This window comes from Anguilla rostrata, chromosome 1 (genome assembly GCF_018555375.3).
Source record: "Anguilla rostrata isolate EN2019 chromosome 1, ASM1855537v3, whole genome shotgun sequence".
NCBI classification, from domain to species: domain Eukaryota; kingdom Metazoa; phylum Chordata; class Actinopteri; order Anguilliformes; family Anguillidae; genus Anguilla; species Anguilla rostrata.
Window position 1 is genome coordinate 73,833,669 of NC_057933.1, and position 25,954 is coordinate 73,859,622.

The 25,954-nt window shown below is 42.0% G+C and overlaps 1 protein-coding gene across 7 annotated transcripts in view; it reads right to left on the reverse strand.

Moving 5' to 3' along the window:
• The window catches only part of znf1035 (zinc finger protein 1035), a 35,931-nt gene extending 10,714 nt beyond the window's left edge, over positions 1-25,217 (reverse strand). Inside the window, exons 1-4 of one of the 7 annotated variants that reach the window (XM_064299999.1) lie at positions 24,532-24,847; positions 13,505-13,568; positions 10,537-10,656; positions 1,459-10,113 (exon numbers count right to left, since the gene is read on the reverse strand). In XM_064299999.1, coding sequence (XP_064156069.1) covers positions 2,416-10,113; positions 10,537-10,605 — 7,767 coding nt within the window. In that variant the 5' untranslated portion in view covers positions 10,606-10,656; positions 13,505-13,568; positions 24,532-24,847 and the 3' untranslated portion in view covers positions 1,459-2,415. Of the gene's footprint in view, positions 1-1,458; positions 10,657-13,504; positions 13,569-24,531 lie in introns of those variants that run through there. The other 6 variants (XR_010324236.1, XR_010324235.1, XR_010324237.1 and 3 more) reach the window with 6 other exon arrangements.
• Positions 25,218-25,954: the final 737 nt, after the last annotated feature.

Here is a 25,954-nt window from a genome sequence, read left to right on the forward strand (position 1 = left end):
GAGGCACAAAGACAGGAAGACAAAGGAGCAAAGGGAGAAGGAGCGACTGTTGCCGCGTACTTTTATTCACCTGGTGGGGGAACGGAACCTTCACACCTGTGCTGTGTGACAAGGATTAAGAATGCGGGCACACACAGATGATGTTATCAGATGTGCTTCATGTTCATAAAGAGACCGTCAGTTTGTATAAAGATTGGAAGCTGGCTGTTGGTCCCTACAGTATGAACAGACACAAAAAAGACACAAAAAACAAGTTACAAATATTTTTTAGGTTGTCTTTGTTTTTTTTTTTAGCTTCACCTCTACACTAGACTAACCAATGCTGTGGTGTAGATGTGATTAGTCATCATTTACCAGCTCTTCATAATTACAAAAAAAGATTTCTACAAACTATGCCTACAATATTGATGGGAAATTATGAATTTCTACATTCATAAAATTTAGCATAAATTAAGTGTAATGATATTTATCCATCCATTCTCTCTCTCTAACTGCTTAGTCCAGGTCAGGGTCGCGCAAAGAGGCAAGCAGAGCAGCCCAGACATCCCTTTCCCCAGCGACTTCCGCTAACTCATCCTCGTGGATTCCCAGGCAATCCCAGGCTAGCCTTTGGATATAACCCCTCCAGTGTGTCCTAGGTCTACCTCTGGGTCTCCTCCCTGGTGGCCGAGCCCAGAACACCTCCAGAGGAAGGCGCCCAGGAGGCATACTTATCAGATGCCCAAACCACCTCAACTGACTCCTTTCAATGTGGGGGTTCTACTTTGAGGTCCTCCCAGATAACTGAGCTCCTCACCCTATCAAGGAAAGTAAGCCCTGCCACTCTACAGAGAAACCCCATTTTGGCCGCTTGTATTCGCGATCTCACTCTTTCAGTCACTACCCACAGCTTGTGACCATAGGTGAGAGTAGGGATGAAGTTCGACTGGTAAATCAAGAGCTTTGCCTTTCGGCTCAGTTCCTCCTTCACCACCACCGCCCAATACAATGCCTGCATTACTGCCGTCGCTCCACCTAGACGACCATCAAGTGATATTTATGTTGTATGTATTGGACAAAAACAATGAGGAATGTTTTTGCTTGTTTTTTTTACATTAAAAACACTGAGATTTTTAAATATTCTTTAAAAATAAACCCTTCATTATAGCTTAGTATTGGGTCATTTTTAAATCGCAAAAACTTGGAATACATTCATTGTTGACAAAACTATATTAATGTACGTAAAGAGACGAAGGCAGAGAAAAAGACCAAAATTTAGTTTAGCCAACTTCGAGTCAGAGTAAAATAGAAATTTTAAATGCAGCTCTGGTTGTAACAACTGTAGACTAACAAACTCATATTGCTGAAATTGGCATTTGAATTGTACATTGTATACAATGACCTTTAAATGATCCCTATACAATATTCTGCACCTTTATAAATGACATGCAATGCTTTATCAAAATAAACAACTCAAAATCAACTGGAAACCCAAATACCTGTTTTATTTTTCAAATAGGAAATATGTATTCCTCTCATAATCATACATTCAATATAAAAAGATGAGTGCATACAGAAACAGGAATAAAACTTGGTATAACCTACTTAATCCCCATTCCAACTACTGCACAATATTTATCAAACTACCTGTTTTCCCATATGAATCATGTCACAAACTGTAATCAGCACAGGTCATTGTAAAAAGCATGTTTAACAGGGTCAGCAACAATGGGGGGACATGTCCAGGACTAACCTTGTGGCAGATGCATAAAGGAATTTAACAACTATTTACAATATAGGTAATACACCTTGGTGTTTAGAAAGGATACATTTCAATTTGTTACTGAACAACAAAATGTTAACATCATACATGTAATATTTTACACAGCTAAAAAAAAAAAAAACCTCCAGCTCCACTGATATAATACTGGTAAGTACACTTGAAGATTGTGGGGTAATAAACATACTTGATTCATTTTTGTTTTAGGCAATAAAAACATTAAATGTACCAACTGAATAAAGACAACAAAATCATCAATAATATTCCAATGAAGCAGGAATCAGTCAGAGGTGATGAACCCTTAACAGCTGGACAATAGTAAAGTAAAAGTATTGCATGTGTTGTCCAGAAAAATAAATTATTTATTTAAATGTGCACGTTCCAATAGTATGAATAAACATAGTGGATATCAATATCTATGTGAAATATGTTTAATATACATATATACAAATTGACTACACCAAAAATGAGACTATTTATAATATTCAAAGTTGGAATTTTTAAACTGCAGTATTTGCAGGACTATATTTTCACCAGTAGTAGGAATTCATATACACAGCAGCATATGTACACCATGACTAGAACATGCAATTTATGAAATTTGATAATGTGAAATGAATTGGGAAATTACACAATCCCAATCTGGGGCCCAAACATCACATATTTTCTCTAACTACATAGTCCATAACTGGTGGCATTGGAAAAGAGGTATTGGTACCTTGCAATTTTTGTGGGGAAGGCTGTTCAGAGACTGGGTTGGAAAAAGCATGGGGAGGGGGAGTAGATGGCAGAGGTGAGGACGAGGAAGCATGACTGTTCTGATGTTCCTCCAGGAGATGGAAGAAAGCAAATGCCTTGTCACATTCTGTGCACTCATACACAACCTGCCCGACGTGAGTTTCCTGGTGCCGCCTCAGAGATGACAATTGGCCGAAAGATTTGTAGCACATGTCACAACGATAGTCACCCCCAGATTCCTCCATAGCACCTTTAACAGGTTTTGTGCTGTGCGGAAAACTATCTTGGGTGGTGACTGATGAATTCGGACTCTTTTGGTTGTGCAGATCTTGGTGAATCTGATACGCTTTTAAATTTCCAAAAGATTGAGGACACATGTCACAACGGTAGGTCCGCTGATGGATGGCCTGGTGCCTCTTGAGGTATCTCTTTTGAGCAAAGCACTTCCCACACACCAGGCACTTGAAGGGGCGGTAAGCAGTATGCTGCCTTTGATGTTCCTTGAGACTCAGTTTAGAAGAAAATCGTTTGGTACAGACAGGACAGTTATAGAAGTCTTCCCCCACATCAACTTCCTCTTCCTCTTCAATACTTTGTGCCACTGCAGTTCCTGCAGGAGATGGCAGCCTTTTTTGCAAACTAGAGGAAGATGTTTGGGCATGACCTCTGGCAATGTGCTTCCTGCGGGCACACTGGTGCAGACGGAATGCATCACTTCCCAGAAAGCTATCACCACACTCTGTGCATTCATACTGAGTAGAGGCAGTTATATGACATTGCTCATGTTGTGTGAGGTTGCTTTTGCTTGCAAAAGTCTCACCGCAAACTCTGCATTTATAAGTGCTCTCAGCATGTATGGAAAGGTGTTCAGCTAATTCCAGGGCATGGCTAAAACTGTGTGGGCAGATTGGACATTTATATATGTTCTCTGTGTTGTTCCCACTTACATTTGAAATAGTCTTTATGCTCAGATTTTCTGTTGCATCTCCAGCCTCTTCAATCCCATGCTTCTTCAAGTGATTGAGGAACTGATGACGGTAGGTGAAACGTATGTGGCAACGATTGCAGTGGTAGAGGTACGATCGTGAGAACTGGTGGCTGAGCTGGTGTTTCTTCAGGTGAGCTCCACACAGGAAGTGCTGGTTACAGTCGGTGCAAGAATACGGACGTTCTCTGGCTGCAAAACAACCATGCTCCGAGAGCTGCTCTGGATCTTGAAATCGTTCACAGCAAATACCACATCGATATTTTAGCTGATCAGCACTAAGAGGAAGAGAGGATGACGGTGAACCCTGTGGTGGAAGCAAGGGGGGGAGGCTCTCCTCTAGTTCAGTGTGGTTCTTGCGGTGCTCAGCTCGGCTGAGCTTACAGGTGAAGGTGCGGTCACACAGGTCACAGGGGAAGTTTTCATCACGGTGAGTGGATATGTGTTCTGCAAGCTGTGTGGGTCCTGTAAAACTGAGCTGGCATTTTGAGCAACGGTGGGGGCGGTTCTTCCCATGACTATGCTTGTGCTTGCGTAAAGCAAATAATGATACAAACCCACGACCACATGTTTGGCATTGGAACTCGGACTTGTGGCTGCGCTGGTGCTGCTGAAGGTTGCCCAGCTGGAAAAAGCACTTGCCACATTCTGCACATTCATGAGGCTTCTCGCCAAGGTGACAGCGCTGATGATCTTCTAAGCTTTCTGATGTAGTGAATGTTTTGCCACAGACATGACAAGGAAAGTAAGGAGCAGAGTCAGAGTCGTCATCATCTTCATTTTCATCAGTCCCTTCATGGTTCATTTCTTCAGCATTCACTGCTAGATCAAAGTCTGGCTTGGAGGAGACTCGTTCGATTGTCTGGCCATTCAAAAGTTCCTTCCTCCACTGTTTGTGATGCTTCATCCTGAAATGTTTTTGGTATGATGATTTTAATGTGTAGGACTTACTACAGAACTGACAGGCAAAACCATTTGTGGGCTTTATTTGACGGTGTATTGCAGAGGTATGTATTCTTAAGGATGTTTTAGTCCAAAACCTCAGGAGGCACAAGCTGCAGACAAATGGTCGATTGGGGTCATGGCAATGCCTGTGAACATCCAGATCTGAAGGATGGCGGAAGGTCTTTGGGCATTCAGGGCATGCATAAGGGGTCTTAATGCTTTTATGCATCTTTAAGTGTCGTGACAGCACTCCTGGCTGATTAAAAACTTTGCCACACTGATTGCATCGGTAACCTTGTTTTCGTTCTTGCTCCTCACGACCATGGTCCTCTAAATGGCTAATAAGCAGAAGCCCATCTGTGAAGCTTTGATCACATTCTGAACATTGATACTTGTGGATAATTTTAGAAGATGATCTGGGAGAGGTCAGCTTCTCATGGACCTCAACTGAATCTAGCCTCTCTCTGTAACCCTCCTTGCAAGAGAACTTAGTCTGCAGCACCCCTGTCCCTGTAGTTTTGGATCCACTGTTGAATACCAAGACTGTATTCTGAACTGGAGGATTCATGTCTGTGAGAGCTGGGGTCTCTGCATTTGGCTCTTCCTTTGTTACAACTGGCAGGGAACAACATGTTCTATAGTGCTTCCGAAGTATGTTCTTGTTCCAGAAGCCCCTCTTGCACCTCTTGCAGAAGACATTAAAATTGCCTACATGGGTGCGCAGATGCATCCCAAGCCCACTGTTATTAAAGAAACGCAAGTTACAATATGGGCATAGAAAAGGCTTACTCATATCACTTTCAGTCCTCATGTTGCCATCCGTTAGCTCGTTCATTTCATAACCTTCATCAATTGGTTCTTCCTTGACACTTCCAATACTGGATAACTGCTGCCGAAGTGGTGGTGGCGACTGTTGAGGCTGCTGGTAAGTGTCCGCTCTATGTGTAGTAAGGAAATGTTGCTGGAGTTGAGAGAATAATATAAATTGGGCATCACAGTTAGCACAGGAGAAGCCCCTTTTCTTTGGAGATCCACTGTGATTCACAGGGCTCCTGGGGTTGCGGTCAGGTGTTCTCCGTTTGACAACACAGCTCTTCTGGTGGCTCTGCAGTTCGTCTGCATTAAATAAATCACCACACTGCTCGCATAGCACACTCTCTTCACTTTCATTTCCAAACTTGCACTTGATCAGGTGCCTCATCAAATAATCACGGCGAATGAAGCGCTCACCACAGTTGGCACAGCCAAAAGGTTTCTCTCCTGTGTGTAAACGGGTGTGCACTATCATTTGCTCTTGATTTCTGAAGCGGCGGGGACAGTAAGCACATACATATTTCCGTTTGTCAGAGTAGTGTCTTTGAATCCTAATCAGAAGTTTGGATGTCTCCCTGCACGGCTTACCAGTACCACTTTCCCTTGGAGAATGAGTTTTGATTTCTTGTTGAGAACTCCAAAGTTGAGAGGAAGAAATCGTCCTACCATTGCACTTCAGATTATGCTTTTTTAATGTACTTTCCTGGGAGAAAGAAGTGCTACAGTACTTGCAAGAGAAGGGTTTCACGGTAGTATGACACAGGGCTACATGGCGTGCTAAATTAATCTTACTTGAAAAACATTTGTCACAGGACATGCATTCAGCCATTTCCCCCTCTTTTGCTTTTATACCATCTGGATTATTTTGCCAGTCCTTCCTCAAATCCTCCAGATTAAGCTTTAAGATGCGCACTTCCAAGCGTTGCCGCTTACCTTTGCAACGGTTCTGGTGCAGTTTCAGATGATCATATCGGCGGAAGCAGCTTTCACACGTCTTGCAGCGGTACGGCTTGACTTCTGTGTGCGTCAGGATGTGACGCCTTAGATTTCTGGCCTTCATGAAGCTCTTCGTGCAGAATCTGCATTTGTACTCCCCCTCACCCTCTCCTTTAGTTATCTGTCCACTTTTTAATTTTGTTGTCATGGATACTGGCAGTGGTTGATCTTTTACATCCACCTTACTTGATCGACTGTCCCTATAAACACCTTCACAGAAGCTTTTATGTTTAAGGTAAAGTGTTCGGTCAGTATATTTACGGCCACAGCGTGAACATTCGAGCGGTTCATCTCGTGTATGCACTACAAGGTGTCTCAGGAGGTAACATCGATACCTAAAGGCTTTTGGACAATGGGGACATCTGTGCTTGAGTTTGTCCATGCTTCTGGTCTGATTTGTGGTTCCATTATTGACTGTATTTGCTGGCAAAACAGAGGTGGATCCTTTGCACTTTTTCTCATGGATAATTCGGTTGTACTGCCGAATGAATTTCTGGCCACACGTTCTGCATGCAGAACCCTGAAGAGGGGGGGCTTCAAAGTCCTTTGTGATGAGGTGGTCACAATATTTCTCATGTGACAGCAACCTCAGTTTTTTGAAGCACTTGCCACATTTGGAACAGGGAAAGAGAGTCTTCAACATGTGATTTTTATGGTGTTTCGACAAGCTGCATGGCCAGACGAATGTTTGTGGACAGTATTTACAATTATACATTTTCTTAATTTCACATACCTCACTTACATTCTGACTATCTACACTACTTTTAAGTACTGGCTCAATGCATGTTTTGGAACACTTCTCTTGGTGTACTTTCTGTGCCTCACTCCGTGTAAAGCGTTTTCCACAGTTCTGACAGTGATATGGTTTTTCTCCGGTATGCAAGCGCATGTGGCGGATTAACGCGTTGCGACTGCAGAAGTGCCGCTTGCAGAAGGGACACTGATTAACAGAACGCTTCGGCATGTGCGTTAAACAGTGATTGCTCAGCTCCTTGCTACTTTCAAAGACACCAAGGCAGAGAGAGCACTGAAATAACTCTACCTTGTCTTGTTGCAGCTTCTCTTTTATTTGTGGAGGATCCTGTAATTGTTGAACCTTCTGCTGTGCGTGTTTGTGTGTACTCAAGTGCCGGAGCAAGTAAACAGGAAATTTGAACTGCAGTGGACAGTCTGGGCACTGCAGCATCCCCTTTTTATTGTGAGTCTGTCTGTGTTTTATTAGCTCACTAATGGTGGGAAGTATCTTCTTGCAGACAGTACATTGTATCCTTCGCTTGTGAACATTTTTGTGAGCATCAAGGTGGGAACGCCGGAAAAACCTCTTGCTACATTGCTGACACTGATAAGGCCGGTCACCACTATGCAGCCGCATGTGCTTCTTAAGGGCGTATAATTCAAGAAAAAACTTTCCACAAAATCGACAAGAGAAAGGGGGGGAACTGGCATTTCCTTTGATGTTGGATACCGTATCAGTATCCTCTATCTTTTGATCAAGAGGTGGAAGGGAAGCCTGGTAAATGAATGGTTTCCCTGTCTTTTCCTGCATTTTATGCTTCCGCATGTGTTTGTACTTCCCAGATGCATGAGCAAAAGTGGCCGGACAGAAACTGCACTTGTGGCGTAGACTTTTTTTTTGTTGAGGTTGCAATATCAGCTGTGGCTTTTGCTGCTGCTGTGGCTTTTGCGGTTCCTTCGTGAAGGAAATTTTCCTCCGCTCCTGATAGTCTCTCTTTATCTTCAAACTCTCTCTGCGAACATACTCCTTCAGGCAACCTCTCTTTATGTGTCTGCTGCGATTGGATCCATTAGCAAAGGTGCTTTTGCACAGTGCACACTTGTACATGTTACCCACCTTACCCTTTCCTTGTCTTGAATATTCTTTCAGACACACCTCTCTTAAGTGCCGGAAACGGTTGTGGGAATATTTGAAAGCGCTTCGACAAATGGGACACTTGTATTCCCCCGCCAAGGATTTTATTGGATTTGTAAATGTTGCAGGACTCCTGGTCCTTGAGCAATGCTGTTTTTTGTGCCTGTAGAGATTGCAAGGATGTTTGAAGGCCTTGAGGCAGTTGTGACATTTAAAGGGCCTCTCATCTGTATGTGATCGGCGGTGAGCAGCAAGTTGTGCCCTGAGGCGAAAGCACTTCCCACATGTTTCACAACAATTCTGCTTGGGTGATTGTTTTTCCTTGCGATAGTCCACAAGCTTAACATAGCAGTCAATTAGTTTGACATGTGGAACAGCAGATGGTACCTCATCCAACTTAACATTTTGGTCCTTTGGACTGTTGGAGGTCAGTTTCTGGATCATCTTGTTTTCAGAAGCATCTTTCAATCTTTGACGCTTGCATCTGTTTAAACGCGTATGTCGATTCAAACTAGAAGACTGTGAGTAGTACAAGCCACATTTTCCACACTTGAAAGGTGTAACACCAGTATGTTTCCGCATATGCTGGTCAAATTCATACATTCTCTGGAAGGTCTGATCACAGTGTTGGCATTTGCGTTGGTTGCATCCACTCTCCTTCTCCTGCTGATGTGATTTTTGTGGGCACATAGAGCTTGTAAGGGGCAAAGATGTCTTCTGAATAAATATGCCTGCAGTGTCAACTTCCTGGTCACACTTATGTTGTGTGGCAAGGTTATAGTCAGTAAAGTAGCATCCACAGGTATTGCATAAATGTAAATTGTGTTGCAAGTGAACACAATGGTGGTGTTCAAAAAAGCCGGATAGATTTTGAGCTGTCACTGGACACTCTGCACAGTGGTACCCTTTCCCCCTAGTAGAATCTTTGAGAAGCACAACAGGATGGAGGGACTGCTTCAAACGCCTTGTAGACATTAACTGAACTGAATTTGTTTTTCTGATCCCTATATCCTTTTCGTTTTTGTCCAATGTTGACATATTGCCATCTTCCAAGTTAGTTACAGCTCCACTGAGGAAGACACTGAGCACGGGAGGCCCTTTGTCACGACTTGCTGAGTATGATCCTTGAACCTCGTCCCTGAAGGAAGTTTCCAGATCCACTGGCACCAGGGTCGGTGGTCCAGACTGAGGCATCCAGTTTTCATGATCAGTCCGGTCTAACACTTTACCATCAGAAGACACAGCTCCCTCCTTGCCAGTTAGCCTTGTAATATCCTTTCCACCGCTGGACTTTTTCCGGCTACCCGTAGAAAAATCTCTGAGGCCTAAGCAGCGCTCCAGGAAATCAAAGCTGCTACGTTCCTCTTCAATATTGTGAGGACTATGGCAGTCACTCTCGCTGTCCTCATGGGTACCACCTTTAGCAATAAATTGGCTTTTATCATTCATTTCTAAATGTAGCCTTTGGGATAACCTAGTGGTTGATTGATCATTGCTCCCTTTCAGAGAACCGTTGGAAACACTTTCCTTCTTCGACACGCCGCATCCGACTGTGTCCTTACAGTCACCATCTGGAGTGTTAGTAACTTTTTCTACAGAATTTGTTTCAAAGGCACTGGTCCAGCTATGATGTTCAACAGCCACATCTTGACAGTCTGAGGTGCTGAGCTGCTGTGAACCATCAGAACCCACTGCTGTTGAATGGTCCTTAATTTCCTCATGCCCTCTTAAAGGAGACTGCTCCCTTACACCCTCAAGTGGACTGCTAATATTTGAGTATTGATCCTCTTGACTTACAAAAGTATCTTTTTCTTGCAGATTATCTTCAAGGCGTTTGGTCAAATCCCTAGCTCTGTCCCAGACTGTTGAAAGAGGAGACCCTTCATGGCAACAAGTGAGGTTCTCTGAGGTGCTACTGCCACATGCATCCTGTTTGTAGTCAATGCTTCCCTTAATGTCCTTAATTGGGCAATCATCTTTCAGTGAATTATTGGAATTAGCCATTGCCTGGGGAGAAGAAAAGGACAATTCCTTTGAGCCTAATTCCAAGGTATTCTCTTTTTCCTGGGTTTGACTGCAGTCAAGATTTAACTCCACACAAGGAGACACAGTTCTGTCAATATCAAACTCAGAGCAGCTGCTTACATCTGAATATTGCTCTAGAGCAGATGAGCTCAAAAAGGCTGAGTCTGTTTTTGTATTATGAGAGTTTGAGTCTGCTACAACATCTTGGACCCTGTAACGTTTGCCTCCCAGCAGGCTCTCTTGAATATCTAACAGCAAACTTGGAGCAGCCTCATTGTTCCACTGCAGACTATCATAATTCTGTTGTTGCACAGAGTTTGAATTACAGACAGAAGATGTTTCTTGTGAGACCAGTGTACTGGAAAGGTTGTTATTCTTAATAAGGTTATCAACATGGTTTCCTACATTCTCTTCTGGATTTGAGAGAATTCCTGATATCGGCGAATGACAGAGTGTGTTCCATCCATGTGCCATACTGTTCCTGGGGAAGGTGATGTAGTCAAAATATCTCCTTGTTCCAGGACTCTATAACAAAAATAAGGGCAAAAAGACATGCAGATCAGATGTTTACACAATTTCTGAACAGTACACTAATTTACCACATATACTGTAACTTCTGTAACAGACTATGATTGATTCCTTACTCACTCATTTGCAACATTCTAAAACTGACCTGTCCAAAGGCAAGTGATGAGATGAGACGTTGCTTATGGTTACTACAGCTACAAATTCTACACACTTCCTTGTTTACAGTTGCTTCCTTGTCCGTTGCAATACTCATCTTGCAAATATCTAGGTCAATAGAGCTGAAATGGTCAAAAGTGGTAGGGACACTGAGGTGCTTGCTGTTGCAGCAGTACTGATAATAACAGCAAGGCTTCATAAGAGTCTAACATCCAGTCCCTGGAGACAGTGATGGATGCTTTAGCTCCCTGTGCACAGAGCATATGTAATGAATGAGTTGGAGATTGGCCAGAGTCCAAGGTGGGATTTGAACCCTGGGCCTCTCACTCGTCCATACTTTTCATAGGCAGACGCGTTACCAGCCAACTAAAGCGAAATCACCCCTAGCCAAGGGCAACGTCGCTATTTTTTTATTTGAGGGTGGTGTCACCAGGTAACCTGCTATGAGACCTTTGCTTTACTGCACATTTTACTGTGCTTCACTAGCAAGCTAGCTGAGCTACACCTGCTACACGATAGGCCTAGGCACAGTTGTGCAAGGACCTAGAATTACCATCATTTCTCAATTTCATCGACCTTTTCCCTGAACAGTATGCTCACCAAAGAGCTGGTGTCACGACTGATTCGGGTGGAGGCTACTTGTATATCACACATTCTTTAATGAATTACCACCATGAATTAAAAAAAATGTATGTTGTTACAAGTGCAAATACCAACACCCCCGTGCCAACAAACCCCCCCCGCCCCCCCCCAACCCCACCGGGTCATATCTGGCCGACAGACGATTGCCTAACCCTAGAACGCCATTTTTGCCAAGATAACTGCATTTGCGGCACTTTATTTCTACCTAATTTTCAATGTAATCAAAGTTAGTATTTAAATGGTGCCTTTCAGTGTCTTGCTTCATTTAATCCATGTTCCTAGCCTTAAATAGAACATCCTCTAAATGATCAGATATGCAGGAAAAAATACAATTCAAATTAAAGCCGCAAGCGGCGTTGGGAGGGGTCCAAGCATTAGTACTATTGCGCCCCCTATGGAGCGATTTAAAAATGGTTTTGTCCTCATGATCATATACCTTCACCCAACATATCTACTGAACATCATGATGATTGTATAAAATATTGATGACTTATGGCCAATTTTGTGACGCTGTGGGATTACTTAGTTGCGTTGCCATGGATGTGTCCTAGCTGCTTACCGTAAAGGCCTTTACTATGTTGTAACACTTAGATGGCATGTCATAACATTTAGATGGCCTGGCGTGTATGTAGAGCTGCAGTGCTTCCGTGCTGCAACTAAAAAAGGCGTCAGACTAGTGTTGTCACGATACCAAAATTTTCACATTGATACCGAGACCAGGTTTAGTATCACGACACTCGACACTGAAACGATACTTGAAACTTAAATGATACTGATTCGATACTTGGTACCTAACAATACTGAAATTACTTTAATAGATCAGAAACAAAATGTCCACAACGGTTGACCTCATTTTTGAATTCACGGTTTATTAACAACCTGGTTTATTAACAACCTTTAAGTTGAAGCCTGCTCTGTTTTCACTGCCGTATTGGCATATCTTAGGACTATTGTCTGGTTTATCTTGTTGCTATGACGGAATATGATATTTGAGTGGTGAAAATATTCTTATGAATGCCCAGATAGATAACATTGTCCATTATGAAGTTCAGACCCTGCCCTCACTGATAAAAACTAGACCCGACGGTGTCGGATTACTTAGTTGCATCGCCATGGATGTCTTCTAGCCGCTTGCCGTAAAGGAGTTTACTAGATGTCGTAACACTTTAAATGTGGAGCTACAGCTCTTCCGCACTGCAACTAATAAAAAAGTCCAAATGGCGGGCAAACAATATGGCGGACATAGGTGGTCCCAATAGTAAAGTTGTAGAGCACGTTCCGATGCATAGGTCCATGAAGTTGTGTGTTGACCTGACATATGGTGTGGGAGTTATGGCCTTTTACACGACCCTTTGTTATAACGCCACCATCTGGCCGACATAGGTGATTTGTAGTGCCTGAGTAGTGGGGGGGCTATAGGAACCCACCTACCAAATTTGGTTGCTCTAGGACTTATGGTTGCTGAGCCTCAGACACTTTTAGCGGAGAAAAATAATAATAATAATAATAATAATAATCCTAACAGATATAATAGGGTTCCACCAGCTTCGCTGCTTGGACCCCTAATGAAACATGCCATATACTGTGGGAAGGCTTGTACTGCCCTCTACTTATCAATAAAATCAGAACGAACTGAAAGGAGTAACATGCAAGTGGGTTTTTTCATGTGGTCATTGTAAATACCTACCCCTGCACGTTCATTTCTCAAACAGGCTGTTCAAGACAATAAATGACCACGTAATCTTGAAAGGGACATGTAAAATCAATGGTAAGATTGTTCATTTAGTCGCAGACATTGATAGCAGAATGGCATCTGGTTTAATGGTTTAATTCCAAAAAAATGAGGCAAAATGACTGCTCTAGTGGGGACTGGACTCATTATGACAATGACTCATTTTGACAATGATTGTTGATAAAGTTGACATGATTCATTGTCATCTGTTGAATCACATCAATGCCAACAGTACAAATTGCATACTGGATACTGATGAACTGACAACAGGTTATCTTAAAATGTAAACATTTACCAAGGAGATCTTGTTCTCACCTCACACCAGATTTGCTCCTCTAGAAGCAGAACAAAACCGTAAAAACAGCATTGGTGCAGGGTGCTGAAAAGGAAATTGTTGCATTAGTTAGCATTTCATTTTTTAAATTTACATTAAATTATTTACATTTCTATGGTTACATCTAGTCAATGCAGGAAATGTTCCCAACACAAATGCCATTGTAAGGTTTAAATTTGACTGTTTTAGCCAAATTCCATTGATGTACACAATTGGGGCCTCAAATTTCCATAAGTTGTAAACAGCAGCTAGGAAGACAAATTTCCACGAGACAAGGACCTGAAGACATCTCTTGCTCTGTTCGTGTGTCCACTATGAGGAAAACTCCACGGAAGAAACCACTACTCTCAAGTTTGCAAAAGACTTCCTGGATGATCCACAACACTTTTGGGACAATGTTCTATGGATAGATGAGACAAAAGTCGAACCTTTTGGCAGAAATTCACAACGCTATGTTTGGAGGGAAAAAAGCACTGCTCAACAACACCAAAACCTCACACCAACTGTGCATGGAGAAGGGAGCATCATGGTCTGGGGCTGCTTTGCTGCCTCAGAACCTGAACAGCTTGCAGTCATTGAGGGAACAAAGAATTCTAAATTGCAAAAATAAATTTCACAGGACAATGTCAGGGTAGTGGTTCGTCACCTGAGGCTTAATAGAAGTTGGGTTATGCCACAAGGCAATGACCCAAAACACATGAGTAAATCAAAATAAATACCAGTGAAGTGAAGCAGTTTTGTAAGAAGGAATGGCATAAAATTACCTTTTTACTTGTATTGTGCAAGTCTGATCTGCCCATGGGTGCTAATCAGTCCTCCCACACTTTTGGGAGTGTCAAGGGCCAGGTCCAATTCCTGCCAGGACTGAATGCGGTTGAACACCTCTGGAGATGTTGTCCGTGTTCCTGCGCCCTACAGTCACCCAACACTCTCTCCCTGCCCTCTCGGGAGTCTCCCCCCTTCCAAGCTGTGACATGCACACCAGTTCTTTAAAGGACATGTTCCTACTTAGTTCCTGGAACTCTACCAATTGTGAACTGTGGAGGCCAGCAAGCAGGCCCTCGCAATCAAGGATCTTGCTCTCAAGGTGCTCAACGAGCCGGCAATGGTAGCACACAAACATTGGAAATCACTTTACAGAAGTGCGATCATCCTGCAATCCTCCCACAGCTTTTGTGACATTTCAACCCCCTCACTATGTCCCTATCTCTCCCCAAGGTTACATAAATTAAGTTACTGCTGAGACAGTATGATAGAAAATTGTGATTTAATGGTGTTAATAATGGAAAAACAAAATTCTAGTAATAAGGTTATACGCATTATGTACTGTGTATGTTCTAAACTGTGCCCCTGTGTATGTGACTGTCTGCTTGTATTTTTAATCTATGTGTTACAACCACTCTTTTCTGTCCCCGCCGGTTCCTCTTAAGGAGAGGTGGCAGTACATCCTGCTCCTCTTTTATCACCAAGGCCAAACTTCATGCCAGCAGACTAAAGTCTGTGTGACCTACAAAGTCTAGGCTAACGTGTGAGTGGAAAAGTACTGGTGTGAAGGAACAAAGGAGTGTGTGTGCCCCTTAGAAAGTGTATAAATCAAACACCGACAGAAACTTTTTTGAGATTCACTTCCCAAGCTCCTACAAGAGCTCTTGAACTGTCTCCTATCTGCAGATATAATAAAAATGCTTGAAGTTTGAAGCAGTGTCTCAATCTCTCTTCTTTAGATTAATAAACTATGTTAATAAACCATTGTCCACAACAACGGATACATCAAGACCCCAACTAAAACATACGAGGTGGCACCAAACAGATAGCAGCAGAAACCGGAGAAGAGAAATAAGGCACTTTTAACTATCTAATGTTAAGTGTTTAATTAAGACGAAAGAGAATGACCAGATGAGGAATCAATCAGGTTATAGGCTAATCATTTAACGTAACTTAGCCAGCTTTTACTACATGGCAATAAGTCAAATAACCCTTGTACAAGGTGAAGTTTTATTTACCTTGTAGGACAAAACAACCAAAATTTATCTAGAATCAGTTTATAATGAACTACAGTTATACATTAGCAATTTAACAACAAAGGCAAACAAACGACAGTTAAGAGTCGCTCCTGAGAGGGTGAAACAAAAAAAAAAGTTGATTCAAAAAACCCAAACTAATATCAAATATACACTTGAAAGCATGATACAATCGACTAACAAACACTTCCATACAGCAACAAAACTCCCAACACCCTCACTCTCTCGCCGCTGCCAAACAAAAAGAAGTGTGTATCTGGCATGAGCAATCAAACAAGAGCGATCAGCAGATGAGCAAAGAGCCAGCAAATATGATTTATTAGCCTATCATACTAGTCTGCTGATGGTCCACCATGTCTTGTTAAGCTGTATAGCTACTGTTTCTAATCCCAAATATAAATAAAATATAGCCTACTGCAGTATAATTATTTCTATAATTCAAGTGCATAGTACCGAACAAAGCATTGTAAAACCGCATCCAAGAGCGATTTTTGGTTTTGGGTCTAGTTAGGGTTCCAATTTTTCAGAACCAGTCGGGCTTGGTTGGGTTGGGTCTCAAGGTCCTGGGTATGAGTAGGGGCTTAAATGTCATGCCTGCGCAGACCTCCAGACCACAAACTCCCAAATGCCCTAATACCAGCTAAAGTCAGCAAGTAGCGGAAAAGATTAGAAGCAGAACCTCCATGGTAGTATTTTCTGGTATTCTACTGGTACCATGAAACCAAGCGTGGGAAAGAGGGGTACAGGTTTATGGGGTACTGGGACTCCTTTTGGGAGTGGGGTGACCTGTCTGAACCAATTGAAAAATGTACACTAAAACTGAAAAAAATGTAACTGCAGAGTGAACTATCCCTTTCATAAATTCAATTAATTGTATTTTTATAGAACTTTTCACAAAGGTACAATGTATCAAAGCCCTTTACAGCCATTTTGGGCCCAGGGCCCAGAACCTAATAATGGCTAGCATTCCTTTGTACAGTGGCCCTGTCAGACCAGTGGGGGCAGGTCCCCTTGAAACCGACTTTGGACCAGGGGTGGATCCCTCGTGGAACTAACATCAGATCAGGGAGTCACTGACGCACTAATTAATTTCCTCCATCAATCAAAACTGGAAAATGTAATGTCCGGTTGGGACCACAAACTGGACCTGAACAAATAATTCGAAAACTGGACATTTATCAAATACAGAGGAATGATGGAGGAACAGTGGCTGGAAACAACTGTGTTATCTTTATTTTCTTCACTTTAGCTGACTGTTGTTTCATCCCACTACTGTCGTACTACTTTCATGGACACAATGTAACAACGGACAAGGTATTGTAGGGGTGGCTATTGTGTGTGTGTTTAACAGTATAGTGGTTGATATTTCTTGGCTACTTAGCTGGCTAGGTTGTACCATTATTCATTTAAGGACATTACAATCTGTTAAATGGTCCTTAAAGGAGCTAGGAGGCTCCCAGAGGAGACTTCAGGGAGAATACACAAATGTAGTCTTCGTGGAATTTTTTTTGTAATGTGTGACATATAAGTGATCCATCTGCGGATCTATCTCAACACTTCTGCCATGTCTGCAATCGTCATCGCTTCACACTGACACTTGACTGTGAAAGGACATTCCATTTGCCTAATGCACGTTGCCCCGATTCCACTGTCCTCGTATCGAATCCTTGCATTTCTTCCTTATGTCCTCTGTAGGGTGGAGCCAAGGAGCAAGGAAAGAACATGAGGAAGAGACGCAAGGAGTGAAAAGAAGCAATGGGAATGAACTCAAATCAAGTCGCAAGTCTCTAAACCTACCACAAACCACCACAGAGGAGCATTTCAGCCAAGGAGGACAAAGGGGCAGCGGCTCGAACCACTGAGGTGCCCCCTCCGCACATCCCTGTTCAGACAGCAAGCTATGGGTGCCCAAATAGCTAGCAGGAGTTGCTCAAGCAATAAACAATGCTATTCCTACGAACTCTATCCCTCCCATATGCCTGAGTAACAGAAAGCCAATTATGTGCTGCCCCGTGGGGCTGCTGACCACAGTCGGCATTGGCATGGGTAGGATTTGTCGCAAGCAGCGCTTTTACTGAGTGAGCTACCCATGCAATATTTCTTGAGGACAGGTCAACAAATCTTTGAATAGAGTTTGACTATGTTAGAGAAATCCACCCTATGTCTGTACGGCAGTTCACAGAAGGTTGTCTCTTATCGGACCCTCAAAGTAAGGTCGGATTCACAGCAGATCAGGCAATGCGGCACCTTGCCGCAGGGTTGTGTGGTGGTGTGGGTGTGTCACTACATGGCTCATTTGTGTGACGTCATGTTGTGAACCAAGTTACACCCACTTCTGTCCGCTAAAAAAAATGGACACAAACGCAAACCGAAGGAAGCTTCTTGCTATCGTTATTTTGCAGCGTAGACTGCCAGTTAGACGCAGACGTCGAAGCTGGGTACACAAAATAAACCAAGGGAGGACACAACTGGGAGAGTATCATCGTTTGGTCCATGAACTCCATAGTGCTAGGTACAATAAACTAACATGCAAAAACTGCTAAATAGCGAATCTTTTAACAGCTTAATTCCGACGTTCGGAATTGATATTTAGCTAGTAATTATTGTTTCGGTACTCGTCCCATTACCCGGTACTGTCAAATCACGATGACGATTACAAAATTAAATCTTAGGAAAAGAATCGTGTCAGTAATTCATCTGACAGTTGCTCGGTAAACAGCGGAATGCTACATGGTAATTTAAACAACTTACGTGATTGGCCACTGCAGCGTGATGTCGGGGTGCGTTCCGGCAAAAGTTGATTCTGGTTCAACTTTCTTGCCACAGGCCGCTGAGTTTTTTTTCGGCACCCCATGCGGTCCCCCACTGCCGCAGCCTAAACGCACTACCCCCATTCAAATGAATGGGAAGACTGCCGTTTTTGCCGCACAACCCTGCGGCAAGCTGATCTGGTGTGAATCAGGCCTAAAACATACCGTGTACTGTGCTGACAGGGAGTCAGTAATTGTGATGAAGAGACAGTGCTCGTTTGCAAAATATCCAATTGGATCACAATTATGTGAACTTTAGGTATACATCAATACAATGCAGTCATATTTTGTATTGTTGGAAAACTGATGTCATAGGGAACAAGTTAGTGTCTTTTGGTGGTGAGGTTGCAGACTAAAGATCTTGATGCCTATGGGTCAGCACCCAGCCAGATACAAAGGTAAACCCTGTGTGTCTTTATTTTAGGACTTGGTGTTTTGCTTTGATCAACTCCGCTTTAAACAACGAAAACATAAGTTAGCCTTAAGCAGCAAACAACAGTACGCTGGTTGTCACTATCAGGAGTAGTGAACGATATACATTACATTACATTACAGGCATTTGGCAGACGCTCTTATCCAGAGCGACGTACAACAAAGTGTATAACCATAACCAGGAACAAGTATGACGAAACCCCTAGACTCTAGGGCCTAGAGAGAAGTACCGGTCCAAGTGTAGGGAACAACCGCATAGTTCAACTTGGACCCTGAAGGTTAAACTGATTAACACTAAACAACGAGAACGGCAACAACGCAGTCTATGGAAAAAATACAAGCAGTAGTTAAGACGTAGTAGATATACACACAAACTGGTCAGCGCTGGTTTTAGAATTAGATGAGGACGCAAGAGCAAAGAGAAATGCCCTCACAGAAGAACTCCTAAAGCAAATTATAACCTAGTTTCAGTGCCACAACACACTTCCTGTTTGAAATGTCCTGCTTTTCAAAAAATGCAGTATTCCACTGGCTAGCGCAACCACCGTTTAAATATAAATATTTAATTTCGCTTTTTGTCTATGCAGAAATTTACCATCACCTAACTTGCAGCCAGGTTTTACTTTGGGTAATGTGCATGGATGCTCAAGACTTTACAGAACAGGAGCGGAGTAAAGTCATGCTTGAGTGGTGATGGTCTATCAGACAGACAAAGGAGCGGTATGAAACAGGTAGGACTTGTCTGCAGGTAACTCACGACAAAATCTTTGCTTCACATGCCTGTGACTGATATCATATCCCAGGGTGTACATTTAACATACACTTTTCATGGATCTATCTGTTCTAATCACATCTGTAGGGATTTGAAGTCTCTGAAGAGGCTGGGGTAGTTATCGAACAGATGCTTTGCTAGGATGTGATGCCTCCCTTACGAGAGACATTAAAGCATTTCTTTGCAAACAGGCACTGCAATAAGGTCCACCTTTTACTACTGGCTTTGTAGAACTGTCTTTAACTTTGAACACCCTGTTTTTGAACAAATTTGGGATGGTCGGTGTGATCTACTGCTGCCATTTTATCTAGCAACTTCTCTTCCTCAGTGGGGACACTGAGATACGCAGCCAGTCTTCTCCCACTCCCAGTAACACCGACAAACATACACGCTCACAGGATACTAGGCACGCCAACTACATCAACATTCCCTTCAATTCATAAAGGCACAGTATTTTTTTTTTCCTCTAATGGATGGTGATCATTTCACTGCAATGGACACCAATGTTGCATGCTTTCATAAAGTATGGAGTAATGTGAAAGGTCTGTATTGTACCTAGGGATGGGAATTGATACGATTTTATTGATACCGATTCTGCTTATTGATCTGATTCTTTATCAATTTCTTTATCGATGCCCGATACATTTTCTGGGTGTAAAAAGAGTAGGCCTACGCCTACATACAAGTTTTCAGCGTCAACTTTATTTTCCAGCCTGAAAGGTGATCATATTAGTAGCCTAAATGGCTACACGACATGTAACGTGCAAGTAGTTGGCTGTCTCTCTGGATATGAATTTAATGTTTTTAACAGAAAACAAAATAATGAATGTGATTTTATTCACAAAAATAGCTATACAAAAAGGCTAAATAAATGTGGTCACGATCGCCATCGTAGAAAACTTCAGTTAAATGAATTCGCAAATTTCACATAATAAAATTAACCAAACACGGGCTTACATTTTCTGAACCTCGGTGATATAGTGGTGTAAGTAGACTATTTAACAATTAGCTAGATAGGTTCTAGCGCTAGCCAGCGGTACGCTTCTATCAACACAACGCACACAGTACTCGTCATACGCTGATATGCACTTATAGCAAGCCACCCCTACAGCATTTTCAGTAATATGGGAGCATGCAGCTGCAATCCTCTATGGAAAGCATCCTCCCAGCGATCTTATCTACAATCAGTAGACAGTGTTGTGCATATCCCGCTCTTACGGTGCATGCAGTGGGCGCTGGTGGGTGTGTTGAAAATGTGTTCCCGTTCATGCAATGTGTATAAATATAGGACCATCACAATATACTTTGTCTAATAAGCTTGCAAGGGAGTGGAATAACCAGAATAAAATTAACATTACTCTCCAAGTATAACTGACTTAATTTGTTTAACTTAATTTATTTTGGGTTAGGGCTAGCGGAGTTAGTGCCAAGTTAACAAGCTAGCTATCTATCGTATATCAAACAGGATAATTCGCCGCCGATTTTAAAGAACATCACAATATATCTCAAACCCGCTATGGACCGCCACAAGAAGCTAGTAATAGCTGCTCTCTACCTCGTATAACACCGGGAATGCAGCTACAGAAATGATCAGTTTCTCCTCCATTCTCAAAATGCGCTGAACCTTTTTTAACAAACAAGATTTTGGCTAGCCAGCTGAAGAAACAGCAGCACAGCCTTCACCTGATTGGCTCAATGGAACACGCTCGATGGATTCATTTGCATAAAGTTGAGCTCTGCTCTATTTATCGTCCTATTTTCAACCGGTTGAGAAAGTTGTCAACTTGGTGCGTCACAAACACAGTAACCACTCCCCTTTCCACGCCCCGTAAACCCATGGATAACTCGAGACCCATAGTTTGCGCCGCTGGCTCATGGGCAAGACAACGCAAATATTTGACTAACGTTAGGTTCACTTAAATTAGAGTGCCTTTTAAGGACTATTAGATTATTTCTGGTTATATTCATTTAGCTAGCTAGCTAGCTAACGTTAGCTAGCTAGTTTGCTTTCATAAGGCAATGTTATCGATAACGTTAGCTAGCTAGTTTGCTTTTATGAGAACGTTATAGTTGTGCTTTTATCTTAACTTGGCTAGCTAGATAGCAAACATTATAACTGGATATAAGTCAACGTCCTTACCTTAGCTATCTATCGATACTTGATATACTACTAAGCTAGCTAGCTTGTGAAAAGTCTCCCAAAAAGAGCGCTTATCATGGGGGTAGCTACGGTAACGGGGCACGGTCTGTCAATCATAGCTAACTGACAGTTCTCATTACCACACCCAGACGGTTCGGGTTAACTTTTATAGTGGGAAATTTAGGCTTAGAAAAATACGTTTTAAAGTACATTGAAATGACTGAATAATAAAAAAAGTATGCACATTTGTTTTGTTGTTGCCTAAAGACAACTGGGAAGTGTCACGTTCAACCACCATGTTACTCCTTTAAGGCTGTCAATAAAAAACCACTGCTAGCTAGCTAATTCACTGCTAGCTAGGCTAGCATGGTTGTCACTCTGGAACAGATCCAGATGTCTAGGTAATTTGCATTATTGTTTCAAATTATTATTGAGGCAACCGATTGCTCCAGTACACTTATCTAGTGCGATGCAAACATTATCCTACATTAGTCTAAGGCTGAATCAAGAAAGTGCAAGCAATTGGAAATATAGTAATAATTTTTTTTTTTTTTTTTTTTAAGAAACCATTTATTTGATTATTATTAGTTATCGCTGCACCTGCATGCAGCCATGCTTAAACATTTTGTTAGGTGTAAGTCTTGTTGGGTAACTGTGGAAAAGAAGTGCACTTAAGTTCACAGCCATCACCACTATGATGGATTATATTATTAACAGAAGCATAACATGTAGAAGTAACAATGGCTAGATCCTGGTCAAAGTATTAACAACCTGTAGAAATCTTCACATAGTGTAAGCAGTTTCCTGTCTACAAACTAGGCCTTTTATACAGACCATATTGTGAATGATAAAAACCAGCAGGAGATGGATAAGGTGAATACTTGTCTTGTGCCAAAAAAGGGGAGGAGAAATCAGATAGGAGAAATGAATGCTTATTTTTTTTATTAAAGAAAGGAAGGGAGCTTGGAAATAATGGTGTCAAATTTTGGCAGTGGGTGAGAAATAATGGTGTAAAGGAAAGAACCCAGAAGACAGAGGTAAGCAGGTGGGAAGTACCAAGTTTAAGCTCCACAACAGGAGGGGCTAACAAAATTGGATAAAAGGAAGTGTTTTGCCCCAGGGGATTTCAGAGTGTAACTTGGGGAATGATTGGGGGTCCTGTCATTGCGTTGTGAGCAACTGTAATCTTTGATTCACCTGCAATAACTCCAGTTGCAGACTCTGTGGATTGTGTATAATTTTTGAAGAAGTGCTCAACAGTGAGAGGAGAGCAGCCCCAGGGCTTCTGGCCCAGGCTGGGGCCTGTTTCTTCCCACGTTAACTTTGCGTTTCATTTCAGGTCCCCCTTGCAAAAGAGATTTCAATCTCAACGGGGTTTTCCTGGTTAAATAACGGTTTAAAAAAATAAAAATAAAAAAATAAATAAATATGTTGCTCCTCATTTGTAATTTTTAAATGAAAATTGGGTGGAATTTAAGGGGCATGTAATTTTTTTTGTCCTATGGTTCAGATGGGTATAGGGAATGGAAATATATTGCAAAGATGCAAATGTTAATGAGAATCATGTCAATAAGTTCCCTGGCATCGCAGACAGTAATAGATGAGGATAAACATTTAAGCCAATGGCTCTGTATTTAATGTGACATTACTTGCTGCCTACATGATGTAGTTTCACCTCACTGATAATAGAATCCCTTGTTTACATAGTTTGAGGCGGCCAGTGCGAATACCATGGTCCCACAATCCCTTCGTAATTTATCTGAACATAATTAAAGTTTTTTTTTGTATCATACAGTCTTATTTTACACAGAGGCATTGTGATAAATACCATTAAAACAAAAATTATCCTAGCTATTTTATGGACGTAGATCTAGATGATGTGTACATCACAAATAGTAATCATGAAATACACTACCAAATAGTTTTACACCTTCAATGCATGTTGCCACGTGCTACCAAAAAACATTTTCTGTTTTTTTCTGTTTATGGGCGAATGACATCCAAATAAGTTGTAGTATGAACACTATGTGCCATTAATCAGCCCGCCCTCAACAGCCGTTGTTATTTTCAATTAGGAAAAAGTACCACTGTTCATAAATACAGCAGAGGATCTGTATTCCCCACGGAGAACATTCGTTGTTCACTAATAGAATTCTAATTAATTTATAGTTAATAATAGTTAACAATAAGGCTCCTTAAACACAATAAACTAAACTAACTAAGGAAGTGCCTTGTCAATTTTGTCAGGTTCCTACTCTACAAACCTACATGTTAATCTGCGAACACATGAAATTGTAAATATTTAACGTAGCTAAATAGCATCACGTGCATTCGTTACTCCTCGGTGTATACTAAACATTGTAAGCGAATTCATTAATCGATAGGGAGTAACGTTAGGTAGCATCGGTAAATTTCAAATGCCAACATTTTGCGTAAATGGAAAAGCGTTATGAAAGCTGTACAAAGTATGCAGACAGCAAAAATGCAAGGTTTCAAGAAAGAAAGAACAAGGGAAATTGAGGGGAGGGTCTGGTAGCTAGCTTGTTAGCAACGGACTAAATGAAATGCACCTCCGCCATTTAGATTATCTTAACAAAATGGAATGTTAAGCTAACTGTACATTGCAGCCTCCTATGCGCGACCATGCAACCCATAACCTCATTGGCATGTAAGAGAAAGGGTATATACTGTGGAATCCATGGCACTGCCACTGCGGAAGCGTATATAGAATTCGCTAGTTTTCTTTAGTCGTTCTCCATTTTGGTTTCCTTAGGTAGCTAGTTGGAAATGGCTTCTCCGCAAAAACTCGGTGCAGTTCTGTTTCTTCACTCACCGTTAGCCGTCCGTACGTCCGTTTCGCCCCCCTTCTGATGTCTTCCAGTGCCCGCAACGCAGCCAGAACCTAACGTAGAACTAGCTACATCTGCATCTAGCTCATTTCGCTTTTCACTTTTGTCAATTGCCACTTCAAGATACTGTAACACTCGTTCACTGTTTTTCCCCTTTCTCCCTGTTCGGCGCATTTACCAGACAATGTGCCCAAACCCGGGGCACTTTTATGACACCACTTGTAAGGAACCAATAGAAAATATCATGTACGAAGTTAGAGCCCACCCCCATTGGTACGGGGATTCAATTTACACGATCCGTTTCTGCGCACTGATATTTCTGCGCATGTACGCAGCGCACAAGGGCGCTATAGGACAGTAATGGCGCAGGTACAGGCTTTAGGCAAGCTAGCACAACAACAACTGGTTGCAACACAGTCACCACAATGATGGAGAGATAAGGTTCCATGGTGCCTATACCAAGTATTTGCATTAACATTTTTTTCTCTTAATGCATATCTTAACCAATGAAACCTGAAAACTGCTACACCGAAAGAATGAAATACTAGATACAATCTCATTTGTAGTTTTTAGTGGGAAAAACCTTGGTTTACCACCCTTGTTACGCAACACAGCCTGGAAACAAAGAGTACCCTGATGTTAGGGCAACAGCAACCAAATCAGATGATGATCAAGAGCTCGGGTTCTGTTCAAAGATGTAAAACCACTATTGTCTGTGTGGTTAATTACCTTGCATATTCATGTTATGCAAGAATAGAGATAAGGACCCCAGTACCTACCTTGCTCATCCTCCCCAAATTTTTGGCTTACATAATTAGCAAACAAAAACTACTGAAACCGGGAAGAAACTTCTCCAACACAAAACCTGTGAATGTGAAAGGCAACTTTTGTTTAAGGATTCTCTGTCCAGGGATGTTGATCACATGTGTCCCTGTAGAAGAAATAATTTCTTTCCAAACATGCAGAATCCAGGATTTGAAAGGAAACCACCTTATATTCTGAAGTCACCTTCTGGTCTGAACCATAGTCTAATGTTGACATATGTCACAAAAGTCAGACTAGGGAGTAATCCCATGTCCCATTCTATGTACACGTGAACCCACCCCTACAGCCTGGCGGAAGTGCAGTATAATGTGTAAGGAGTCCGTCTTGTAACCTAAAGGTCATAGGTTCCATTCCCTGCTAGGGTACTGCTATTGTACCCTTGAGCAAGGTATTTAACCTGCATTGCTTCAGTATATATCCAGCTGTATAATTGGATACAATGTAAATGCTATGTAAAATGTTGTGTAAGTCGCTCTGGATAAGCGACTTACGTCTGCTAAATGCCTGTAATGTAATGTACAACCCAAAGGATGAAAAACACACTATGAAGGTAGAAGAAAATGAGTGTAGCTAGCAAGAGAC